At 36.8% G+C, this 23,437-nt stretch overlaps 1 protein-coding gene across 1 annotated transcript in view; it reads right to left on the reverse strand.

The window, feature by feature from the left end:
* The window catches only part of LOC110377674 (cell adhesion molecule Dscam2-like), a 135,452-nt gene that overhangs the window by 36,224 nt on the left and 75,791 nt on the right, over nt 1–23,437 (reverse strand). The window contains exon 4 of the mRNA XM_064043237.1: nt 4,241–4,383. Within this exon, the coding sequence (XP_063899307.1) occupies nt 4,241–4,383 (143 nt within the window). The remainder of the gene's footprint in view (nt 1–4,240; nt 4,384–23,437) is intronic.

Consider the following 23,437-nt stretch of genomic DNA (forward strand, 5'->3'; position numbering starts at 1 on the left):
TGCTTTCGCCTTTAAATTAAGATATCTTGGGATTTTTGCTAAATATTCAATAAACTGTAAAGAATCCGGCAGTGAAATCGGCACACACGACAAAACAGCGTTCAATCTCCGCTGGTTGGCGTAAAGCGGGGCTTACACCGTATCGCTATAGTGGCCGGGCATTGTTCGCGGAGCAAAAAGAGCCGTCGAGTGGTCGTCGAGATACCGCGAGTGGCAAATCGGCTGATACAAGAGCGGCCGATAAGTGTTGCGAGAAAGCTGACGATGGAGATTGTGTACCGGCGCGGCCAGCTATTGTGCGCAAGTAATGGGTATAGCTGATGGATTTACTACACTGATTAGTAATTGAGTGTGACGAATTACTGTAGTAGTTTACAGTGGTTTAGGGATTTAGTTGATCCACGAATAGTTCAAAAGAAATGTTTTGTATTTCTAAAAATATGTTGATCAAATCTTTAAATCTCAGAAGTGGCAATATTTCACTAACAAAACATTTGTAAATTTTTCGCCATACGAGTTAGGTGTTACCAACATAAGCCATTATCTCCATCCCATCAACAAAAAATCGACTGCTGACCCAAATCTCGATCCCGCCTAATTCCTATACCTTAACATCAAAAAAATCCCGACGAAAATTGGACTTTCAAGCACCGTCCGTATTTCGCGGGCCTTATTCCATTAACGGACCTTTTTCGCGCCTTGCACAAAGCGGGGATATTGAGGGGCACAGACCTCAATCTCGGAGGTTTACGGCGGCCCTCCAGACCTCCTCCATAAAGAATTGTATTTGCATTCCGAAGGCAGAGAGATTGATCCCGACTTTACCATGTCAATACTAGAGGTCAAGGGCTGCAGTTTACAGCGGAATTAAAACCGTATTAGCTAGCGGTAAAGCTCTTATTTCAGTGATAAGTGATATAGGCCAGTGTTTGAGGATCGTTTGTAGGCACTGGCTCTTAGATCAAATGTTTGATGGTAATGTTTTTCAGAAAAAAGGTGGACTTTGAGGAATTTAAATTCTGAGTATAAAGCTGCTTGTTCCTATTTAAGCACGATTTTAAGGATCTAGGTTGCCAATATCCGGAAATTATGCTCATAGTTATTAAAGCGCGGTCCGCGTCCGGCTTCTGTAGCTAAACTTAAGAAAAGCGTCGTCTATCGCGTTCGGAACAAAGTTGCGCGTCATATCGCGAACAAGCCACAAGTCGGACGAAGTTGCGATGGCTGCAGGACTCGCTCGGCGTCTCCGAGCGCCCCCGATGTCGCGACTTCGTTTCACATTCCCGTCACACGCGGTCCCTTCAGCCGTTAGATTGAATATAAACATACAAGTCACGTCGCTACGTGTTTTTCTACGCGACAAAGGAAGGTCCTAACCGTTTAGTGCACGTAATCAAATATATAAATTGAAGGGTGCTGATTCGATAATACTTCGGGAATTGCGTCGACTTTTTATGGGGAATCTCATGGGACGCTTATATGCGCTGCTATAGTCGTTCGTAAAGCGATGGGGCGGGTGTAATGGCTTCTATAGTTTTGTGTGTTTTCGATAGTTCTATTTTCCTTATTACGTTATAACATGGCGATTTAAGTTGTGTTTAAGTTTAGAAATCGAATTATAGTTGAACAGTAACGTTTAACGGCATTTGGACAATTTTTTTCAATCAGTATGCGTCGTTTACATGAACAGATTAACATACACATCCATAACAGCAAACAAACTGTTCGTAAATATTAAATTCCATTACGGAGTCCACTGGTGTTTTTTTAACGGCATCTATAATCGTTGAGCTGGATAGTCGGCAATGTAATGTTAAACAAAACAACTGGGATAGCTTTGAGCAACACGTCCTGAATACATTAGTACATCTTATAGTACGCTTTGCTATCGACTACACTTACCTATTTAGTATTCTTTTAACGATTTCTACTTATAGATTATTTACATTACTACTAATAAATTTTAGTCCTTTATGTGTATTTTATGTTTGTTTATTATAGATGAAAAATAATACCACCATTTCTCATTTTTGTCAGCTCTATTTCATTAAATCACCGGGTATCTCTTTTCTATCAAGAATTTTCAACTTCCTCTGTGGAACCTTGATCCCTGTCGGAAATTAAACAATAAAGTTTTTCAGGAGCAACACAATTTACCGGCGATGTGGCTCTAAACTTGCTTAAGTGCTTATTGCCAGAAAAACCCCGCTAATGGAATAGAGAGCGACGTCATGATGGCATCATGACATAGACTAAGTAGATTAATGGTGCCTATTATTTTGAGTGGTATTTTTATTTTTGACAGAGCAAAAATCTGTTTGAAACACTCCCTAGAGCAAAAAAACTAAAGAAAATTATAAATATCAAATAACAATAAATAGTAATACAGCCTTTACGTAACAGACAATAACCTTAATACTAGCAATCCAGATTTACCAAAACAGATTTAAATTATGCATGTATGAAGTCATCAAGTTGGGATTGAGTGAAATTACGTAGGTATAGATCGAGTTGAGCACGGTGTCACGTCTGCCGCATAATCTGTGCGGTGAGATTTCGCGGAGCGTTCGACGCGCTCGGCGTCAGATTACACGCGTTGTGGAGTGACGCGCGGTGACGGCAAGAGACGCTGACTTTATAGGATTAACACAAGTTGTTCTATACTGGAGTTTTCTTATGTTTTAAAATTGAAAACTCTTTAAAGCTGACCTCACATTGTGATCAAGGGATATATTATTATATATGTGTATGACGCCTCTAATACTTCTTCTATACATGACTGCGGTTTTCATCATTAAGACGCTCCCCCGATGCATCAAAAGAAAAGCGTTTAAAAAGAAATTATCTTTCTATACTGGCTTCATCTGTTCATTTTACTTTCACTAACAAAGAAAGTCGTGGCCTCAAACAAAGAGCAAAAAACGCAGCATTGAATAAAACATAGGAAATGTATCGCATGGCATCCGTGCGGCTGACCGCGGCCGCAAGCGACCTACATGTCTCTAAGCATAGCTGCGTGATTTGTTGCGAACAGCCTGCTAGCCTGGCTGGGCTTAAACCTGCTAAATGTTATTGTTAGATTGTTTGTATATCACACTTTCACATTCACTAATGAAACTTTTGTCGGACCCTGGATCATGATGATGGTTACACGTCTTACCAATGTTAGCGGGGTAGTTTCTTCAGGATCCAGGTGAAACCGAAGGCAAAAGCTATCATATTCGTACTGAAATTTCACCAAAAACGAAAAACCGCGCTTGATTTATCTCGTGTCACCGGCATTTCTATTTGTCGATTCAATTGTTCGCTGATACATAGTTTGGACGCGATACACGAATTCTGGCTTTTTCAAGCGGTTTTTCACTCATACCTACAAAATACATGGAATAAAAATGAAGCCTATAGTCATAATATTTTGTTATGAATTTAGGTCATAGTCTGTTATGTGCCAAATTAGAAACACATTAATTCTTCTTTTATATCTAGATTTAATTATTTTATATCGACTACAAGACGGCAAGTTAACAAAGCATAATGAAGGAAGGATTGGTTGAATTCAAGCAAGAAAGTTGTTTGAATCTGGGCATATGCACTTTGCCTCTTCTCCTTTTAACTTCTCATCAAACATGATACCTAAATACTGTATCATTTTATTGTCGAATATACGTACAGTAACAATTGATGAATTCACTTGTCAAGAGAGCATTATTCCGTCGCAGTGCAGCTATGCGTCGCTGCGTTACGCGTCCTATGACGGCGCTTATGATTTACGACACCCCCTTATTTTATATTTATATGCTATAAACAACGTACTGTATACGCGTTGTATGGTCCAGAGTGTGTTTTATGGGAAGCCATTAATTTTTACAGCCTTTCAGCGTCAATCAGTTGGACATGGATGCATTCTAATTACTACATAATAAACCTGAATCTATTTTTATCCCTTATTGCATCTATTTCTATTACCCTTAATTATTGTAACATGTTCCTATAAAACCTCCTTTTCCTAGTGACATTATAGTCTTTTGTCAACGCTTGTCAGAAGTCCTGAACGTCATACTGTGTGAATACGACTCGTTTGCGGTCTTCACTATTTCTGTATACGCAGCCGCATAACAAAACGTAATAAGCAATCTTTTTATAAGTGCTGAGAAACATTTAACCCAACCATGTTCAGTACTTCCCTTAATTTTTTTTTGCAAAATCAGTTGATATAAAATAAGGCTTAGTGCACACTCACCCGCCTCAAGGCGCATGTCGCGTGACAGTATGGTGCCGGCGGCGCTGGCGGCGCGGCAGCGGTACACCGCCGCGTGCACGTCGCTGCGGTACTGCGCCGCGGAGAACGCGCCCAGCCACAGCGTGCCGTTCGGTAACGCGCTCCTGTTGACAGTGTACACTACGCTTTAGTATAAGCATAATAAATGTAAGTTCTCAAGAGGCACAATTCGATGGCAACTTTGTATGAGACAGCTTAGCCGTTGAACTACACCTTACTTCTTATAAGTAAATCCCATAAAGAAAATCGATATACGGAGATCAATATTACTGCAAAAAAAAAATATCCTTTAATTTAAAACAAACAAATAAGCATGTTAGTTCAAGCGCCTTATTTAAGAATAGTAAACCCCAATCATTCTGCGGAATAATTTCTAATGAGCTAAATTGATGCACATTTTATATGCGATAGTGATAGTAAAATTTAGGCGTAGCCTCCTTCAAATATTAAAACGACGTGTCTTACCTCCCCACTCAGAGACATTTAATGATTACTTAAGTCACTCCTTAGTGACGGAATGCCATACAAATCCTTCACTAAGGAATGGCTTAAGTAACCATTAAATGTCTCTGAGTGGGGAGGTTAGTCATTCCTCGACTCTATTATTATTATCCTTTTTAGCTCTATTAAACGCTTAATAGAGGCGTATACATCATTTCTGTTCACTAGGAATTATTGAGCAAAGTTGGTTCCAAAAACTGCACTAGATGGCGTTGTATGTGGAGAGGGCATTTTCTGTATCGCGGTGTTAACATTCTCCGGCGTTGAATAGCATTGCTCTACAATGTTTCTTCTCTTCACTCAGGAACATACACCAATTTATGTTTAATAATTTTTGTAAACCACTCGTTGAAGGGGACTAGTCTCCTACTTAAAGACCTTTTTTAAAATATGTTTTTCCTCAGTTTTGCACAAGTAGTTTGAAGAATGTTTATAACTTATAAAATTTTATTAATTATAAGATTTATTTCAAATAATCAAAGATGAGGGTTTAAGGGTGAAATATTCGCAAGAAATACGTAATATGTGATTTTAAGACCCAGAAATACAAATAAGCGATTTTTCATAATATCCGATTTTTCTGGGTCCGGGACCCGGGTTGTTAAAAAGGTTGAAACTTGAATTAAAAGTGTAAATAATGCTTATAAATATTAAAAATTATTTATTTTATCTATTTAGTTATTATATGAAGTTTTTTTCTTTTCAGTGACAAGAAGCCTGCAACAACGTGCGCCTCCACCATCCTGCACATGTGAGTCCCTTTTCTGTCTGCACCTACCCAGCTTCTCTCATACTGTGTCCCGGTTCGCATAATCGCTGACCAATTTGTTTTCCCGCACCCGCTACGGCCCTTCGTTATAGACATACGGTGGTCTGCCAACCACCACACCATCAGTACCTATCCGCATTAGTGAAAAGTGCTCGTCAATACGAATAATATAAACCCAAACACAGTAGGTAAAACATACTATTGCGGAGTCAGTCGGGATCAGTTCAACTCTAAACTTTCAATATTTTATAGTGTTATTAGACATACATCTGTATCGAACATCGCAGGTTTTGATTTGTAACCTCACGTGCACAGAAACAGCCAACCTCTGGATTGTCGTGACTAATCTAGTTAAAAGTTTAGAATTGGAAACTTAAGAAGCATTTCGTGTTGAGCAGTACGAAACACACTGGTGGTACAATATCGTCACCTGTTGCAGCTTCTGTTTAACTTAATATAAAACTTGTGCTAGTTGCGAACGTGTTTCCCGTTCCATTTGCTTGTTATTACGTAAACTAACTCTCTATCTAAGGATCTCGGTATCTTCTTAAGAAAATCTGTGTTTAAAATAATAGCATTTCCTTTGAGGACTATTGAATCGTCTGCAAACGATTTGTTAAACAACTTTCATGGTGCAAATGACAACGCATCATTAATAAATTATCGTAATATTGACGATGGATTATTATAAATATTTTCCCGAATATGTAACAAAGCAGATAGGTAGTTGATAGATTGATCCGTGGGAAACTATCCTTTGATGTTAACATGAATAACAACGTCGATTTAACTGTAACCGCAATGGTTACGCTATAACATATTTCATCACAAAATATATTATTAATATCGTTTAAAATGATGAAGGTAATATACCCGTTGGACAAATTGTAATTATATTGTTCGCATGTAGGTAGGTATATAATGTAGGTACGTTTATTTGAATTTTGTTAATAGCTCGATGATCACGGGCTATTCATTATATTAATTTGCTTTGTTAAACGCAGTTATATGTACCTAAAAGTATAAATTTTATAATAAAAATTATGTCATAGGGCAGTTTTATGATAAACACACATTCATACAGTTTTACACTCTGAAAATCAATACTATAAAGTATATGCATAAGCACAAAAGCCAGAAATTAAAAGTCTAAATTCTAAGTATTAGTAAAATGAACTGAGTCATAAGTCGCGTGACTTACCGCTAAATATAACAGCGTCATGAACGACTTGTCAACTTTACCGCTCTTTTACGATCACAATCTACATTTTGCAGTAAAAAGGCTTAATTCTGTTAACGACGGACCCTCCGCCACGGACCGGCGCCCATTATGACACGAATCAAAAGAATTTCAAAAAATATTTGTAAAAGGAACTATTTTCGAATCGTTAAAGTTAAGATTTCCTGCAAGTTATCTCCTTTGAAGTATCGCGGCTGTTCGAACAATGTCGCCGACTTCAGTCAACAAACTAACTGTTACTTACTTGTTATACTTCGCTTTGACTTTGTTTGATAAATATAGAAAGTTGTACCGTGATTGGCTAATGTAGCGCTCGGTAAACACTTATAACTTCTTGTTATAGGAAAATGCAACATTAGTTTGGATTGTGTAAATTTTAAGAATATAGTTCTGACCTTTTTTACAAGCAAAGACTTTCATATAATAGAGCCTTTTAGACCCAATACGAAAATAACTTATTTAAGGCTTTTCACTCGTTTGAACCTAAAACTCGTTTCTAAGCCAGCCATACAAAATTTACGAGAGATAAAAAAGGTTATTCCGTACCGGGTCAGGTGGAGGTTCCTCAATCATGGGTTTAACGGCTCTCATCGACTTTTGAGGTCCAAAAGAGAGTTACGATATACCTTATTTTACGTAATAACTTGCGATCAGTTTGGCTCACTGCGGTACGTTTACTCATAAAAGGTGTCATCAATGTTTATAGGTTTCATGTTAAGCTTCGACCCATATCGTTATTTTACATTTCACAAAATTGAGCTTCATGCTGTATACCGTATTTCACCCTCGGAATTATTTAATTAGAGCAAAAACTTTACGAAAAGATTTATTTATAGAAGTTTATGTAGAGTAAGAGTTATTATTAATCAAATAATCCGCAGTCAACTCAACCGCATTGTATATCAAATCAAGTCAGATGCAGACTCATCCCGGCATCACTCGAACATTGCTTTTACTTGTTTACTAGATGTGTCATGCCGAGCACAGTATTCATAAAATCACAGCAACCTTATCCATTGAGATCAGGATGGTGTAAGCTGCAATTATCTTACAATCTCTTTAAAAATTGATCTAAGAAGCAGTTCCGAAATAACTAAAGTCAGTCAGTAATTAGTCTAAAGATTCTTTTCAACAGTCGAATTATTCAAATTCAAAACGATTTTTCTTAGCAGCCTTCAAACACAGTCCTATTCATAGTGTCCACAAGTCCAAACTTTTCATTGAATAATCTCTTTGAATACAAATGACAAGTTGAAACAAAACACTCACTTTTGTGACCGTCTTCGTAATTAATCACGCAGATACTGTTCCTTTCCATTCCGATTCAATTCCTTGGCGTTTTTGAATAAGAAAATCTTTTTAATAGAATCCGCGGGTTTGTGAATAAGATAAATGAGCCTCGATTTTTGGTTTGGATAAAAAATGTCGGTGAATGTAAGAAAAATAACGTTTGAATGGAAGTCGGGTCGGACTGTGGTTCGCGCCATTTATAACCGTCGCGTTTAAAACGATAGTGTACGTTATGCTCGCCCGCCATAGATCCAGCGCTGGATTTATTGCAGCTCTTACATTTTGAGCTTATTAAAAATATTCCTGAAGGAAAAGTTATTCCGTTTTGGAGTAAATCAAATAGTTTATGGCTGTTAATAAGTTAATGGCTGTTTAAGTATAAAGCGGCTTGAACCCATCGCCTCTTATTGATATTGATTAACGTTACTTGATTGACTACGCGGGAAATATTCATTACGCGATTAAATATTTAATTAGTAATTAATATTACTTCACTAAACAAGGGAGTAGGAAAATATTATTTGATTTTATAAGCTCAAGTAACTCTTCAGATATAATTGATTCATGTCAAGTAACAATCTCAGATAAAAAAGTCTTCTATAATTATTAGAAATAGAATATCTTCGTTCGCAACTAATTTATTCCGTGAATGTTATTCACAATAGCCGTCCAAATCCACCCGTTTATTACTGGATTCCCCAAAAGGAATTGACAATATTTTCAATTCCCAATTTGCGTCAATTGTAAGCATTTCCAGCCGATATTGATAAAATCGAACACTAATGATGTTGAATTTTATTTTTGAAACATATTTCTGAGAAATTGTGAAGATTTCTATCTCTAAAGTCTTCCTTACTTTATAACGACAAAAAACTGAGTTGTTCTATAAATCTTATAAGCTAGCTCTAAGCTGTATTAATCAACAAGCAATTAACATGCACAGAGTTAATAGTTGAGTGATACAGAGAGCACTTGTATCACGCTGGGTTTATTAAACATTATTGACGTCGAGAGCGTCATCAATTACCAATTACACTAATTTCAAAATGGATTTCATTTAATTTTGACCATTAATTTATATATCACTCTAATTGTTAATTTGACTAAGAGCGCGCACATTACAGAGAATTAGTCGGGCGACGGATTATTTTTGTTCATAAATTAGTATGAAGGTGAATGGAAGTACACTCGTAACCACGATTAGGTAATTGTTCGGTATCAGACCGTCTAAAAACTGATTGAATTCACGATTATCAAAAATATATATATATACCCACCAAGGGCCGCCTAAATAATCTGTAGTGTGCACGCAGGCTAAAGACATAGACCAGGAGATATTGAACCACAAAAGTATGGCCAACATATATTTCTAGATGTACTAAAACAGTTGTAGGTCAAGTGTGTAGTAACATAAGTGTGTGTACGTCATTGTCCCGGCGCAGGAGTCGTGAGCCGCCAATAAGAGTGGGGTCACAATAAAATAATCATGGCGCTGTTTACGTGACTCATACCGCATGAATATTGCATGGACACGGAATATGTCGCGAGCATGGAGCTACTAATCAAGGTGGATATGATACAAGAACTGAGATGGATATCTTAAATCAATTTAAATGCTTCGACATGAAGATGTTCGTTTGTATATTTTAATAATCCATTTTCACAGAAGAAAAGATCGAAACGATTAATTAATCAATGAAATAAATTACGTAGGTGAAAGGGCGCTGGGCGAACAAAAATGAACAATACTAAATAGTAGAGATTACAAGTTTTATCTACATTAATAAATATAGTTATTTAAATACTGAAGTATGAGATGATTATTCTGTCGTATCTATCCTGATTCCTAAATGAAGGTCTCGCTAGTATCGCTCACGATGCGACTTTTTATGTGTCACGTAACGTTCGTGTGACGAATGTATGCGGTTTTCATTACGCTGTCAGCATTTGCTAACATTCAGTAGGTACCCACAATGCTCGGTATTGCCGTGTCCCTGAATAACTTGCAAAGCCTCCACAGCGCTCATATTGAGCTGCTCCTCACATTGTTCAATTGTTTTTTTGAGCAGAGCAAAAACAAAAGGTTAAGGGTTGCCATTCAAATCTATGTTTATGTTGGGTAGCCAGTTGTGAGCGGAATTTCTGCGACAGTTGAGTTTGACTCAATTATCAACTAATTAATAGGTCAACTTTCTCGACAACTTAACTTTTCTTTTCATTAGATTAAATTGCTTATTTTTGTGGTGTTCTCATTCATTTAAATCAATATTATAAATTCAATTTACGAACATTTTATAGGTATAACTTGACTATAAACCAAAATAGCTATTCTAATTTAGTTATTCCTCCATTAATGTCTAGATCCTGCCTAAAATAGTTTGTAAAGGTTACTTATCTCCCACCATCATCATACATAACTAAGCTGTATATAAATGAAAGTGCACACATACAGGGTGCTACTAATGACGTGCCGCATGTGAGCCGCGCCGCGTCGCGCCGACACCGATACACCGATGCCGGAATATTCCACATAAGGCACAAAACATACGAACGCTTTAATGATACTAATAACACATGTACCTGAGAGCCTAACGTATTATTATCAGGTACTAGGCACCATTTGATGGGAAAATAATTTACTGAATTCGGAAAATAATGATAATTTTCAGCTTCAATTAGCGACATGATTGATGACGGCAATAACTATTTATTTTCAATTTTGAAGTCGTTATATATAAATAATGAGCGTCGACCCCAAATGAATTAGGATAAGGACAAGAGGATGATGATGATATATACATAAATGACAATGTCCATGTCAAGAATAAAGTTCCTAACTCGCACACAAACTAACAACAAAAAAAAACTGAACCAACTTAGAAGGTAAAATGTTCTTTAACTTAAATACATTTGCAGATAGTTCTGCAAATAGTTTCCATTGCATTTACTTTACGAAACATTGCTTAAATAAAGAGATACACAAATGTGTAGGTATATTCAGAGTTATAAAATCTTGTGAACACAGAATAAACAGAAGATAAATTCTCGAGTAGTGACGTGAAGCGCAGCTCTTCTGCTTAACATTAAGTACATCCCAATTAGCGCGCGTCAAAGTAACCGAGACTTGCTGTCACTAACGCTCCGGAGGCTTTGATACACACGCTGACTAGCTCAAGCTGCGAGCTTTGCTAATCATTTACATACGACATACACCTGGCAATGCCTGGCATATCACCAAAATGCCGCATTGTTTAGCGAATTTCCAGTCAGAACTCCAGCGAGAACTTTGAAGCTTAATGGCATAATTTGTGTATAGCTGATACGGTCGCTCTCAATTTTAATTCCTGTCTGTTCAAAAGTTGCTGTCTACACGCTACGAAAATTGCTACGCCGTAGTAGCCTACTACGCGTATTCGTAGCAAGTCGTTATTTTCCTACAGGTTTTAGGTTGCTGAGTCGTCATTACGCAAGTACATTATTGTTATTGTTTTTTCCGTTTTACGTTTTGTGTTGTTGTAATAGACTTACCTTAATCTTATCTAGGCATTGCTAAGATTCTCTAAATATTTATGCTAATTTAATCCATTTATTCAGGCAACAATTTGTCAGGAAGGCATAACAATAATAGTGTTTACCAATTCATATATACGTAAGCTGTGATCCTTGTATATTTGCAATTGTAATTCGCTTGAGAAGGGGAAATAAAATCTGATGTACATCCTAATCGTATGTCGGTAATACATGAATAATTCAGGGCGGAATATTGAATACGGCACGACGCCCGAGTTTGCGTTACAACGGAATTAAGGGATTAGACGACCGGAATTAGGATCCTTCTTCAGTGTTGAGGAGCCTCTAGATTCAGAGATAGTTTAATAAATGGATTCGCAGCTTAACGGGTATTCATAAGATAGTGGACTTGATTTGTAAGTACTATCCATTACCACTATTATGCCATTGTCTCATATAATGTTTCATCAGTCGCTAATAGATTATGAATGTTGTTCTGACAATTCGGATAAAGTTGTTATCTTTCGTTTTTTTTTCTTTTTAGAAACAGACACTTTTTTATAAATTATGTACATAGGTATAGCTGCGACTTGTAATACTACACTATTTAAACATACGTCACACGTCATCCTACTGTTGGACTCTACGCCTCCGAGGCGTGACACACAAGGGGCTAATCATGTGTTAAGCCTCATCATGGTAAGTTATCCTCTTGAAGGAAGCCTGACAATGTGGAGGTGTGATGAGCGTCAGGGCACACACACACACACACATATGCGAGGCTTCATTGCTAAAACGTGCATTAACGATCAGTTAAGAGAGTGAACTATTGAATATGGCTCATAGATCGTTTTTTCATGGTTCATTAAGCTACAGTTACATTTTGTCATGGAAACGTTGTTTTTAATTATGTAGTTCTTTGAAATATTAAAATAACTATCCATATTTTCATAAGCTGAAACATAACTTCTATGTGTACTGGCCCTTAAAATCTCAGTAAACAAAGCCTACAATTCGTCGAAACTATAAAATAAATAAAACATATTTGAACCTTCACATTCGAAGTCAAACACCGGCCTTTATTCAGATCGTCCCGAAAGTTGTTAATGCGGCGTGACGGCGCGCCCGCACACGTTCATCAGGGGTATCAATCGCTGTAACGAGGGCGAGGCTGCCCGGCAACGTGCGACAACGTGCGGCGACGTGCGGCAACGTGCGGCAACGTGCGGCAACGTGTAGGCAACTCCCAGCAGCCCGCACGGCGCCGGCGCCCGCAAATATTTGACGGAACTCGGGCAAAGCGTGTTTGTTAGGCGACCGAGTTTGATGGCCGACGATTGGCTATCGGTAGTGTGAAATTGTGTTTGAGTAGCCAATGTCTACTAAAAAGAATGATATACAAAGAGAAGGTGATGAGCGTAACTACATATTAAAATATAATTATAACGTTCCTAGAAGTAGTGAAACTCTCGAAATAGAAAAGAAAAAGACAATTTATAATAACTACTTTACAGTACCTGCACGTAAAACAGGACTTAAATGTTTTTAATATTTTGTATAATTCTTTGGTTGATTTGGAGGCGCTTGTGACTTGCACCATCGTGGAACAGTTCCGATACACATAATGTAGGTAGTACGTAGGACTCACTGAGGAGGCCGGTTTTACGAGCGGACCCAAAGGGCCGATTGTTTGCTCGACAAGCGCGCACGAAACAATTCTATGTAAAGCCAACATTATTAATATTAGCAGGAGTTTATCGAGTGTACACCCGGCTTAGTACGTCAGCGTTCACGATAATCCCGAGATTATTGTATGCCTTCAAGGTTGTCGAGTGTTGCGACAACTTGATCTTAGTTTATATTCTTTGTTTGTGTTTTGAAGCACACGTACTTATGATAATCACCAGTCTGCAATGTTGTGATGTCGGATAAATATGAACTGAAAATATTAAAATAATTCGGTGCTTACAATAGCATATGTAAATGAAAATGAGATATACCTCTAATATGAACCACATTTTTGTAAAATGTATTTCCAATAAAATATCCGCAGACTGGTAAAGGTTACGAGTAAAATAATAAAAAACATTTTCAGTAATCCTATATGAAATGGGATTGCTAAATTTGGTACTACGCGTATGGTGCAAAAAGGCTTCCAGAACCGACACCCACGCATATTGTACTTCAAATCAAATAAGTTAGTTTACACGGAAATAAATGACTGTAATCTATAACTCAGTTAAAAATAGTTACTTTTTAATGATGTTACTTGGCAAGTTTTCATACACCTTGTTATAAACCTACTAAACGCAATGAATCAAGTATTTAATTTTCTATTAAAACTTGCCAAGTAACATCATTAAAAAGTAACTATTTTTAACTGAGGTATGTGTATGGAACTTGGTACTTATTCAGATCTCACTTCTTTTATAGGCGAAGCATTCCCATATTATCGAACTTGGCAGTCTTTCACATTTTTGTTTTGGGTGGGATTTCATTTATTTTTGTGAGGTTGTTTATTTTATTTTTTTCTTATGATGAAGTTAGTTAAAGAAATGTCTCATTTATACTATCTTTTAGATTTTTTAATATGCACTATGTTTCTTACAAAGAAATGAACTAGATTAACTAAATGGACTAGATTTACCAACTGACTGGCATGACATGTTATCATATATTATGTTCGTGGATCAAAGTTACACATTCGTTATTTTCGAAAGTGATTCACACTTGGCCGTTTTCAGATTTTTACTTTACTTTGACTAAATACAAACCTTTGTACCATTCGAAGATTATATTATATAAATATAGATAAAAGTTCGTTTTAGTTCCTTAGGGGTATAAATTTACACCGGGTATAAAACACCTTCATTATTTTGAAACCGACTCACACTTGGCCATTTTCAGATTTTTCCCTTTACCTTGACATAAAGACCTACCTCCATGCCAAATTTCAAGTCAATACGACCATTGGAAGTGGTCTAGGTTTTTGATGAGTGAGTCAGTGAATCAGTGAATAAGTGAATAAGTGTATAGTAAAAATAGCGATTTTCTGACGTCAATATCTCAAGACCTGCAATAGGTATATTAATGAAATTTTGTATTTTAGATAAGTGAGGGGGTCTCAACAGATACTAGAAATTTGATAGGCGTAAATAAAATAGATTTTGAGTTACAGGGGGGTCGAATTTGGCCCGAAATGGTTCGTGTAATATAACCCACGGCCGGTGTGTCGCCTTTTTTGCTCGAACTTGGCGGACACACTGCCGTGTGTCTAGATAAAAATAGCGGTTATTTGCCAAGCCCACTTGTACCGGTGAAATAAATTCCTATTTATAAAAGTTTTGAAATAAAATACACAATGATAAGAGAGGATCATACACCTTTAATACCGAATTGAAAGAGATAATAATGAAGCTTTGAGTTTCGTTAACGACCTTTAAACTCGATACATATTTCGAAAAATTTAAAATAGCGGTATTTATTCCACGGAAAATTAAATATTTCAACAACATTAATATTTGTGTTTCACATATAGATATTTTTAAAACCATTTACAATATATGTATGAAAATGTAGGTACATAAATATTATTTTATAAAGTGAAATTCTTTTTGAATGTGAACAATTTGGCCACGGACAAAGGAATGTCGACGTTGAAACGAGGGGTTGCTACCGCAAGACATTATTTTTAACAAACCCAAATCTGGTGCCGAGCCCTGGCCACTTCATAGCAATCAACCTACTCACACACAGAACACCTTTCAACAATGACGTCTTTTACCCACACTAAGATTACTTTTGTTTATGCTAACATCCACCACACGTTCATGTCTTCAAACGTGTCTCAGTGTACATCACTGACGTCCTGTAAACTGTTTCAGTGTGTGTTCCTAAACGGTCACCTTTCGAAAATGTTACGCATGTGTGAGTGGCATTCCTCGCATCACAAGTACGAAATGAGACACGGACGGTTATCCTCCGATGCCTTTTGTCCGCACAATTTTCCATCAGGCTCCCTGGGGTACACCCACCATTACGTAGGTACTAGGATAACGACTGCAAACACTTGCAAAGTATTTCAGGCACTGCCTCGTAATGAAAAGCAACCCACCTTCATAAAAAAGATTAGTTTGAACGCTAATTTTAATGGAGAAATATCTTTTGTTGGTACAACAATATTTCTAGATTACGTGACAACGTTTGCAACGAAGTCGAGAGATAAGAAAAAGTAAAAGAATTTTAACTAAGGTTTGGAGGAGGACAATATTGTGATTATTTGGCCTTGTGTTCCTTTATTACGAATACAATTATGTATAAAACGCGGAGATAAGCAATTTATAGGAGAAAAAGAAACCGGATTAGAAAAATGACTGTGAAGCAAACCATGGATAATAACATGTTGAAAACCGGAGATGGTTTTATACTTAGACGCGGATTTGTGACTCATAAAGTAGCAAAATACAAAATTGCAGCGGAGAATAAAGCGTAATGCAATAAAATCTTTTCTCATAGAAAAATCAAAGTGGAAATTCTTTTATTACGCTCGCGAAGTTTCTCAGTTTTACAGCAGTTCAGTGGCGATTTTCATTACTTCGACTATTGCTCACGACTGTCTAAGACTGCTGAGCAAATCACGTTTACATAATAATCGACAATGTAGTCCCACGTCGCATGAAGAATAAGGAAGTATTAAGTTGAGGTTTGTTTTTTCAGTAGGTACGCGTAATTTTATAAATATAAAAACCATCATACATCCCAATATTAAGCAGTTTATAAGGTACCTAGTAACTACACAAACATATCACCAACAGCCTCAAGCAGACCAGTGAACAAACATTCCCTCATACAAGTTATATTGCGTCTCAAAAACTCGGCGTCACAGTAATTTAAATGTAAGCAAATAACAAACGAAGCCCGCATGAATTACACGCAGGAACAAATTTCACAACTGAAATTAAGGCTCGGCACACAGAATAAAAGTTAAATTAGAGGTCCAAACAATCGCTGTCTGTCTATAGCGACTCGACGCTAGGAGTTATGTCCCTATACTCAATGGAGATGCATTCATTGGGAGTTGGAGATTGTATGAATTTGCTAATTAATTTCACATAAACTAAAACTATTCCTAATTGAATAAAGTCCATTAGGGAGATCAATTCGAACGAAAGTTTCTCATCGAAATATTTGAAAATCAAACGGCAACTTGTCTGGAATTAAAGTCCATTCATTAGGCAAAGTTTATCACAACCTAGCCGAACATTAACGCTTAAACGATAACACAAATTGATCTCGTACTTTCCAGGATTACCTCGAACACAAAGTTGTTGATGATTTTACATAGGTATTATAAATAGCCCAAGGATTAGCCGAACTAAGTCCACGACGCGCCGCCGGAGCCCCTCACTTCGTAAATGGGTAATATTTAGCGAACAATATTTACTCGCTATAGAAACTAATGAGAGTACCTACTATAACTTTTCTAATAAACGGCCACGTGCAATTTTCACTGTAAATGAACATAGTGAGAAGTCGTAAAAATGCGCTTTGAAATGTTGTGAATGCTTACAATGGGTCACACGTTCATGATTTAATGTTTAGTTTAATAAATAAATTTAAAAATTGTTTTTTCATCAGTACTTTTCATGACGTAGAAAGGCATACGCGAATTCACTAAACAAACACACATAGGTACTTCTTGTATTTTAATATCACAAAATAAAATAATCAAATAATACGAGAAACAAGTGTACTGTAAACGAAAATACCGACAGCCGACATTCGTAATATTCCATAGTGGAACTTTGTTTTGTGGTTTATAAACATAAACTCAAAATACGCGAAAACTTTTAACTATATTCGCGGAATGTTCGCGAGACTTCACAGGCAAGGTTTAGTACAGTGCTCAACAGTCGGGAAGATACGTTTGACTACAGTACACATGAATATTTTGTATTCTGTTATATACCCACGCAGTTAATGCTGCCTGCAGAAACGCAGCTGAGTCACAATTACCAGATAAAGCAATGACAGACAAAACAAATAAATGCGTTCATATCTTATTAACAACGAAAAATCACGATTATGTTATTTGAAATCAAATACGTACCCAAATAAAATGTATGAAGGCATGCACATATCATATCAGTACAGTGCACATAGTGCAGGCAGATATATTTTTTGTGGAAGGATTTCAAAAAGCTGAGGTCAACTAACGCGAGGCAGGAACAAATGTATTGGGCCGGAAGAGCGGTGGTGTTGCAGAGTTTTTCCAAAACTGAATTCCCAGTCTATACGTCGAATTTCAGGGGACTTTTGGAGTCAACGTAAAAAAATATGTTTGGAAAATATCTATCTATATTTGGCTTGATTAGCTAATTTGTTCATTAAATAGTTGTGAACGGAATTAGCGTCTTATATAAAGGAGCTTGTAGTCTGTTCGGACGGCGTTCAAATGAAACAAGCGAACAGCAATCGGTTATCAGTCGCCGGCGCGTGACAGAGATATATGAGGCCAGTGACGTCACGGGACACACTCGTGTTATATTAATGACGTCACAAGTTATACGCGCTACTGCTATGATTGATCGTCCGACCCACTGCCGCTAATTTGTTCCTAGACTTGCTTTAAATTGTATCATCGTTAGATCATGTCATACTTCTTGTTTTATGGTATAAAGAATTGGAGTAAATATAATGAGTGTATTATGTATACCTTTAAAGATAGGTATGGAACTCTTTATTTTTACAAACAAATCAAATTACATTTTGCAGGCATAAAGCCAATATTCAACTATTGTAAACAAATAAGACTATGGAACAAAACAGTATCTGGCCAGTTAGGACTGCTGACGAAGAGGTTTGGGATCGCATGCAGACAATATCATAACGTTACTACATAGGTAGATACTAGCGCGCTCCCCGCGCCAGCCGAGCGAGAACCGACTCGTGGGACTGTCGCGACAATACGCTTATTATGGCACCTAATTGAGGAATATCTATTCAGAAATAAGACTTCAAGAATGATGGAAACATATAGTTCTGAAATAATTTCAAAGAAGTCGATATTTTTGGCGTAGCATTTGTGTGAAATTCAAATAATTCAAAATGGCGCTCGGAAAAAAGCGTGGAACACTGAATGTCGTGTGACGTCACAGCACAGCACTGTCCGGCGCGCGTCCGGCGTCCGCACCGATAATTGTGCACACGCGTCACCGGACGCCAATTTTCATGTAAATTGTAAAAATTCATCCGACGATCGAACCGAACCGACTTACTGTCGACAAAGAGCCGCGGCTGCAGCATGCGAGCTATAGGTGCTATCGGCTCATATCGTAGAAATATTGATGACTAGCACACACCAGCTGATTGTTTTTTCGGTTGAATGTGCAATTGGCTTTGTTTTTTCATGTTCCAGTATTTACACTGACAACTGTACTGCAAAAATATTCAATCATTACTTTGTTATGTCGAGCTAACCAATTTCCAATTTTCATTTTTATTTTATTTTCTCGCGTTAAAATAACGAGTAAGTTTGAATTCGTTTAATATTGTTGAATATTGAAATGGATTTCAATGGAGCATATACGATAATGTTATAAGATGCGGGATCATCGATAATACTCACTTTAAGCTGAGAGAGATCCGTCTGACGAGACTAAGCCCTTGTGTTGAAAGATTTTCACAAACCTACGATAAATAAATCGTCAAGTAAAAGATACTATTTTATTCAAAATATTTCTGTTAACGATTGCCATAGCAACAGTATTACCTTTGTCCAATTATTTTGTGGCATGATTTAAATAATTTTGTAGCAGATAAAATTAACAGAGATATAAAATTACACAAAATAACTTTGTAACAATATTTTTTCAAAACGTAGAGAAGAGGGTGTATGTTATAGAGTTTACTAAAATAATATAATAATAAATCAAGTGTTGCAAAGCAGATGTGTTAGAAGATATTTCATTCGGTTGGGCGGCGATCTTGTTAAGATTGAGGGTAGTCGGACGTGACGTTTATGTATCACTAGCTTGTGCCCCTACAGTTCCTGCACAAGCAGTCTGTTGTTACTGACATAATATGGATATTATCAAGTAAACAGTTTGAAATAAATCGTTTTGGTGTTTACATCAAATCTTCAAAGAAGAAGTACCTAAGTTTTAAATGTTACTATGGCTAGAATGCTCCACATTGGCCGTAGTTTGATAACGATTTCAAAGAGTTCCCTTGACGATAAACATGAATCATTTTCATGCGAAAACAATAACTTTTCCGTACAACAATCCAATTAATTCAACATACATGTTATCATAGATTCCGTCATACATATGAATGATTTACACATGTATGGTAATTCCGCGTGGCTTCTTCCAAAGCTCGTAAAATGTTTTATTGAATGCGGCCTCTATGGCGTGACGTCATCGAATGACACATCTCTGTGCTTTATGACCCCAGCTCGAGTATGGATATTGGCCACAATAGGGGAAAGGTCATTTATTCAACAATATATTTATTATTATATGTTTGTATCACTCGAAGTGTAATATTTTGAATGTTACTACATATCTGCCACTTTCTCTAGATAAATAGCTAGTGGCTATCGTTTCGCTTGATTTCCAAGAAGAGTTTATTTCAGTATGATAAACACCCTAACTCTCACATCAATGGCGGTGTGCTATAGGTTATTGCCCTCGTTAATTCGGTATAAATTTGTAAATTAAATTCTCGCTGCCACGCACGAATTCAAATGCGAATATATTTTATAAATCTTTTCACCGCTAATAAATATCAATAATATTATTTGAAATTCCATGATATGCTTATAAATACGTCGTTGTGATTCTCTTAATATTCTAATTAATGATATTCAAGGTATCTTCGGTAGTCCTTAAGAACCACGGTAACATTTTGTTCGGCAAGTGTCGGCGCGTAGTGAGACGTCGACCTTATCGCCTTCACGCCTCAATAGCGCCCACCGCTGAAATATGACGGTCCCCACCTCATTACCACACACACACCCAGACAGCCAAAAATGAACCCTATTACAACACCAATAAATGCCTTAACGCATGCAAAACATAAAGTTGTCCGGTCCGTGACTTTGAAAGTTTGTTTTGTGAATACGATTAAATTTTGTCGGTACTTGCAAATCAACTCGAAATTATTGATAAGTGAATTGTTCCTTTGAAGGTTTACTTTGTTGAACTGGCAAATGGTTTTTAGAAAACTTTGTGACTTTGTAACTTTTTGTCTCAAATATACGATTGTTTTAGAGTTGTTCATCGAAAGGATTAAATACCGCAAATTGACTTGTCGCTGCCACTCTTCTACTCCCCAGAAACTATTTTACCTGTCTCCGTGACTTACTAAAAATGATCAATGTTTAAATTATTTATTGCAGTAAAAACTGATGAAATATTCCAGTAATTGCATATTTTTAACAGTCGTTATTCGATTTAAGTTTCCAGAAATTCTATATTCTTTAACGTTCACCGAGTACGATTACTACAAAAAGCGAACAATTTAGCGAAACGGTTATAATAAATCCAATATATCTTCACCAGTCCAAATTTAAATTGCAAAAATCATATGAAAAACGCAAATGAAAAACATTACGAAGTACCATTCCGACTCAATTTAACCGGATATGTTTGGTAAGTGAATATATTACCGCGGTAATGTTAGCGTTGGTTTAAAGGATAATGAGCTTTACTCCGTTGTAATAGGGGATGTTAGAGGTGAGTGAGTGTTGTGGTTAGTGGGTAAATACATCATCCACAATTATTGGCGCTAGCACATTATTAGAGGAACGAAGATAAACGAGAGCGGTACGTGGGCCCGCCGGGCTTAGTTCCGACGCTGGGAACTGTTCTACACGCCGAGCTCGTGCCAGCTATTATGACGGTAATTCCACCGCAAGAAACAAATAGTCAATGAGCACTGCAATTTATTGTGTTTTGCTATTTCATACTTCATTGGTTGTGCAATCGTTCACTTTATCTTGAGCTAAGTAGTTATTAGAGGGATAAAAATCATTCTTGTCTTCATAGCAACTTGATTTCTAACACAAATCAAAATATTAATCCTACTCTTTTTGAAGACAGTTAAGTTATTATTAAAGACGGTGGTAGATTTTATGTTTAGTATACCTATATATGTACATACTTTCAAAAAAACTTTAATGTTTCAAGAAAGTTGTTCTATTTTGAGTTTCCTCAAGACACAACGTCCGCTATAATTACCGAAGTGTCATGATATTTTCGGTGCGACAACTAATACCACTAAATATCCTGCGCGCGTGACATCAGCTGACGCGGTATTCCGGAGACGTCACGAGGTTATTACGTCAGAAGGTTATTACGTTAACGAAGACAAACGGTCGTCCTGACGCGAATATGAACTGCATGCGGAGAGCCACAAGGCATCGGAGACAGCGGCTATACGTGGGGGCATGATTCATGGCAAATTCACGTCGTTTATCACTGCTTTATTATTAAAATCACTGATGTAATCATTACACAGGTCAACAGCATTTTTGGTGCAAAGGTGAAATATACAATTTCTTGTAGGATATTAGATACGTAATCAAAGACCAGAACATAAAGTTGCACTAGCACGTAGGGATTTAGAGATATACCCCTCCTAAAGTACCAAAAACGCGTTTTTTAACGATATTTGACGATTTTTTTGAAGGACAGCAAAATTGTTTTTTTTGTTTCTATCTATAGCATTATATAGTACTACTCTTCCCAATTGAAATTCATTTTTATTTCCAACGCTAAGAGTTTAAATTTTCATGAAATATGTATACAGCTACGATATATCGATCTTCCCTATATTTCATTTGGCCTGTTAGTATGAAAAAACTCCACTTTAGTTATAAAATGGTATATATCGGGAAATAAAACTCGCAAAAATATAAATTAATGCGGGGAAAGTAGTACTATATGATGCTTTAGTTAGAAATTCCTAGAAAATTCTGCTGTCCCCAAAAAATGACATCAAATTTCATAAAAAAACGCGTTTTTGGTACTTTAGGAGGGGTATATCTCTAAATCCCTACGTGCTAGTGCAACTTTATGTCCTGGACTTCGATTATGTATCTAATATCCTACAAGAAATTGTATATTTCACCTTTGCACCAAAAAAAAAAACATAATTTGTTGACCAGTGTTATCATCTACAATGCCAGTATATTGCATGAATTAAGGTAAGAACGAGACCATGTCGATTGCCATTATGAACGAAATGAAAATGCAGTGTTTTTTATCTTCATTTATTGCCGCCGCTTGTAACCACTGGCAGGTGTAAAGAAGACACCCATCTTATTAGATTTACTCATCTATGAATAACCCGCCGTTCGCTCACTACTTCCAAGCGTGGCGTCGCACCGTTCATATACATAATTTATCAATCATTTATCACGCAGCCAGTGCGTCCCTCCAGCGTTGCGCCAAATTGCCCGGACGCTAATGAAAATTGAAAATTGCTTCAGAAACCCGATCAGCTTGCTCACTGATGACTGTGTCATTCGAATTATGTGCCAAATTGATTTTTCCTGTTTTGATTGATAAACCGTTTATTGCTCAAACAACCCTAACATCGAAACGTTAGAAATGCATTGAAAGGCTTTTTATAACTCCCCAAAGAACTTTTTGTAATAGTATGGTGATGAAGAGTAGTGCTCACATACCAACAATAGGATATCTGACTAACCACCGTGCTAACTATAGGCTGATAGTTCAGTATGCAGTGTGCATAAATTAATTGCCACGTATACATAACGTAACAAGGTCCTTTACAAACAGAAACTCCAAACCAATAATTTTACCATTCAAAGAAGATG

The sequence above is a fragment of the Helicoverpa armigera genome, chromosome 3 (genome assembly GCF_030705265.1).
Source record: "Helicoverpa armigera isolate CAAS_96S chromosome 3, ASM3070526v1, whole genome shotgun sequence".
NCBI classification, from domain to species: Eukaryota; Metazoa; Arthropoda; class Insecta; order Lepidoptera; family Noctuidae; genus Helicoverpa; species Helicoverpa armigera.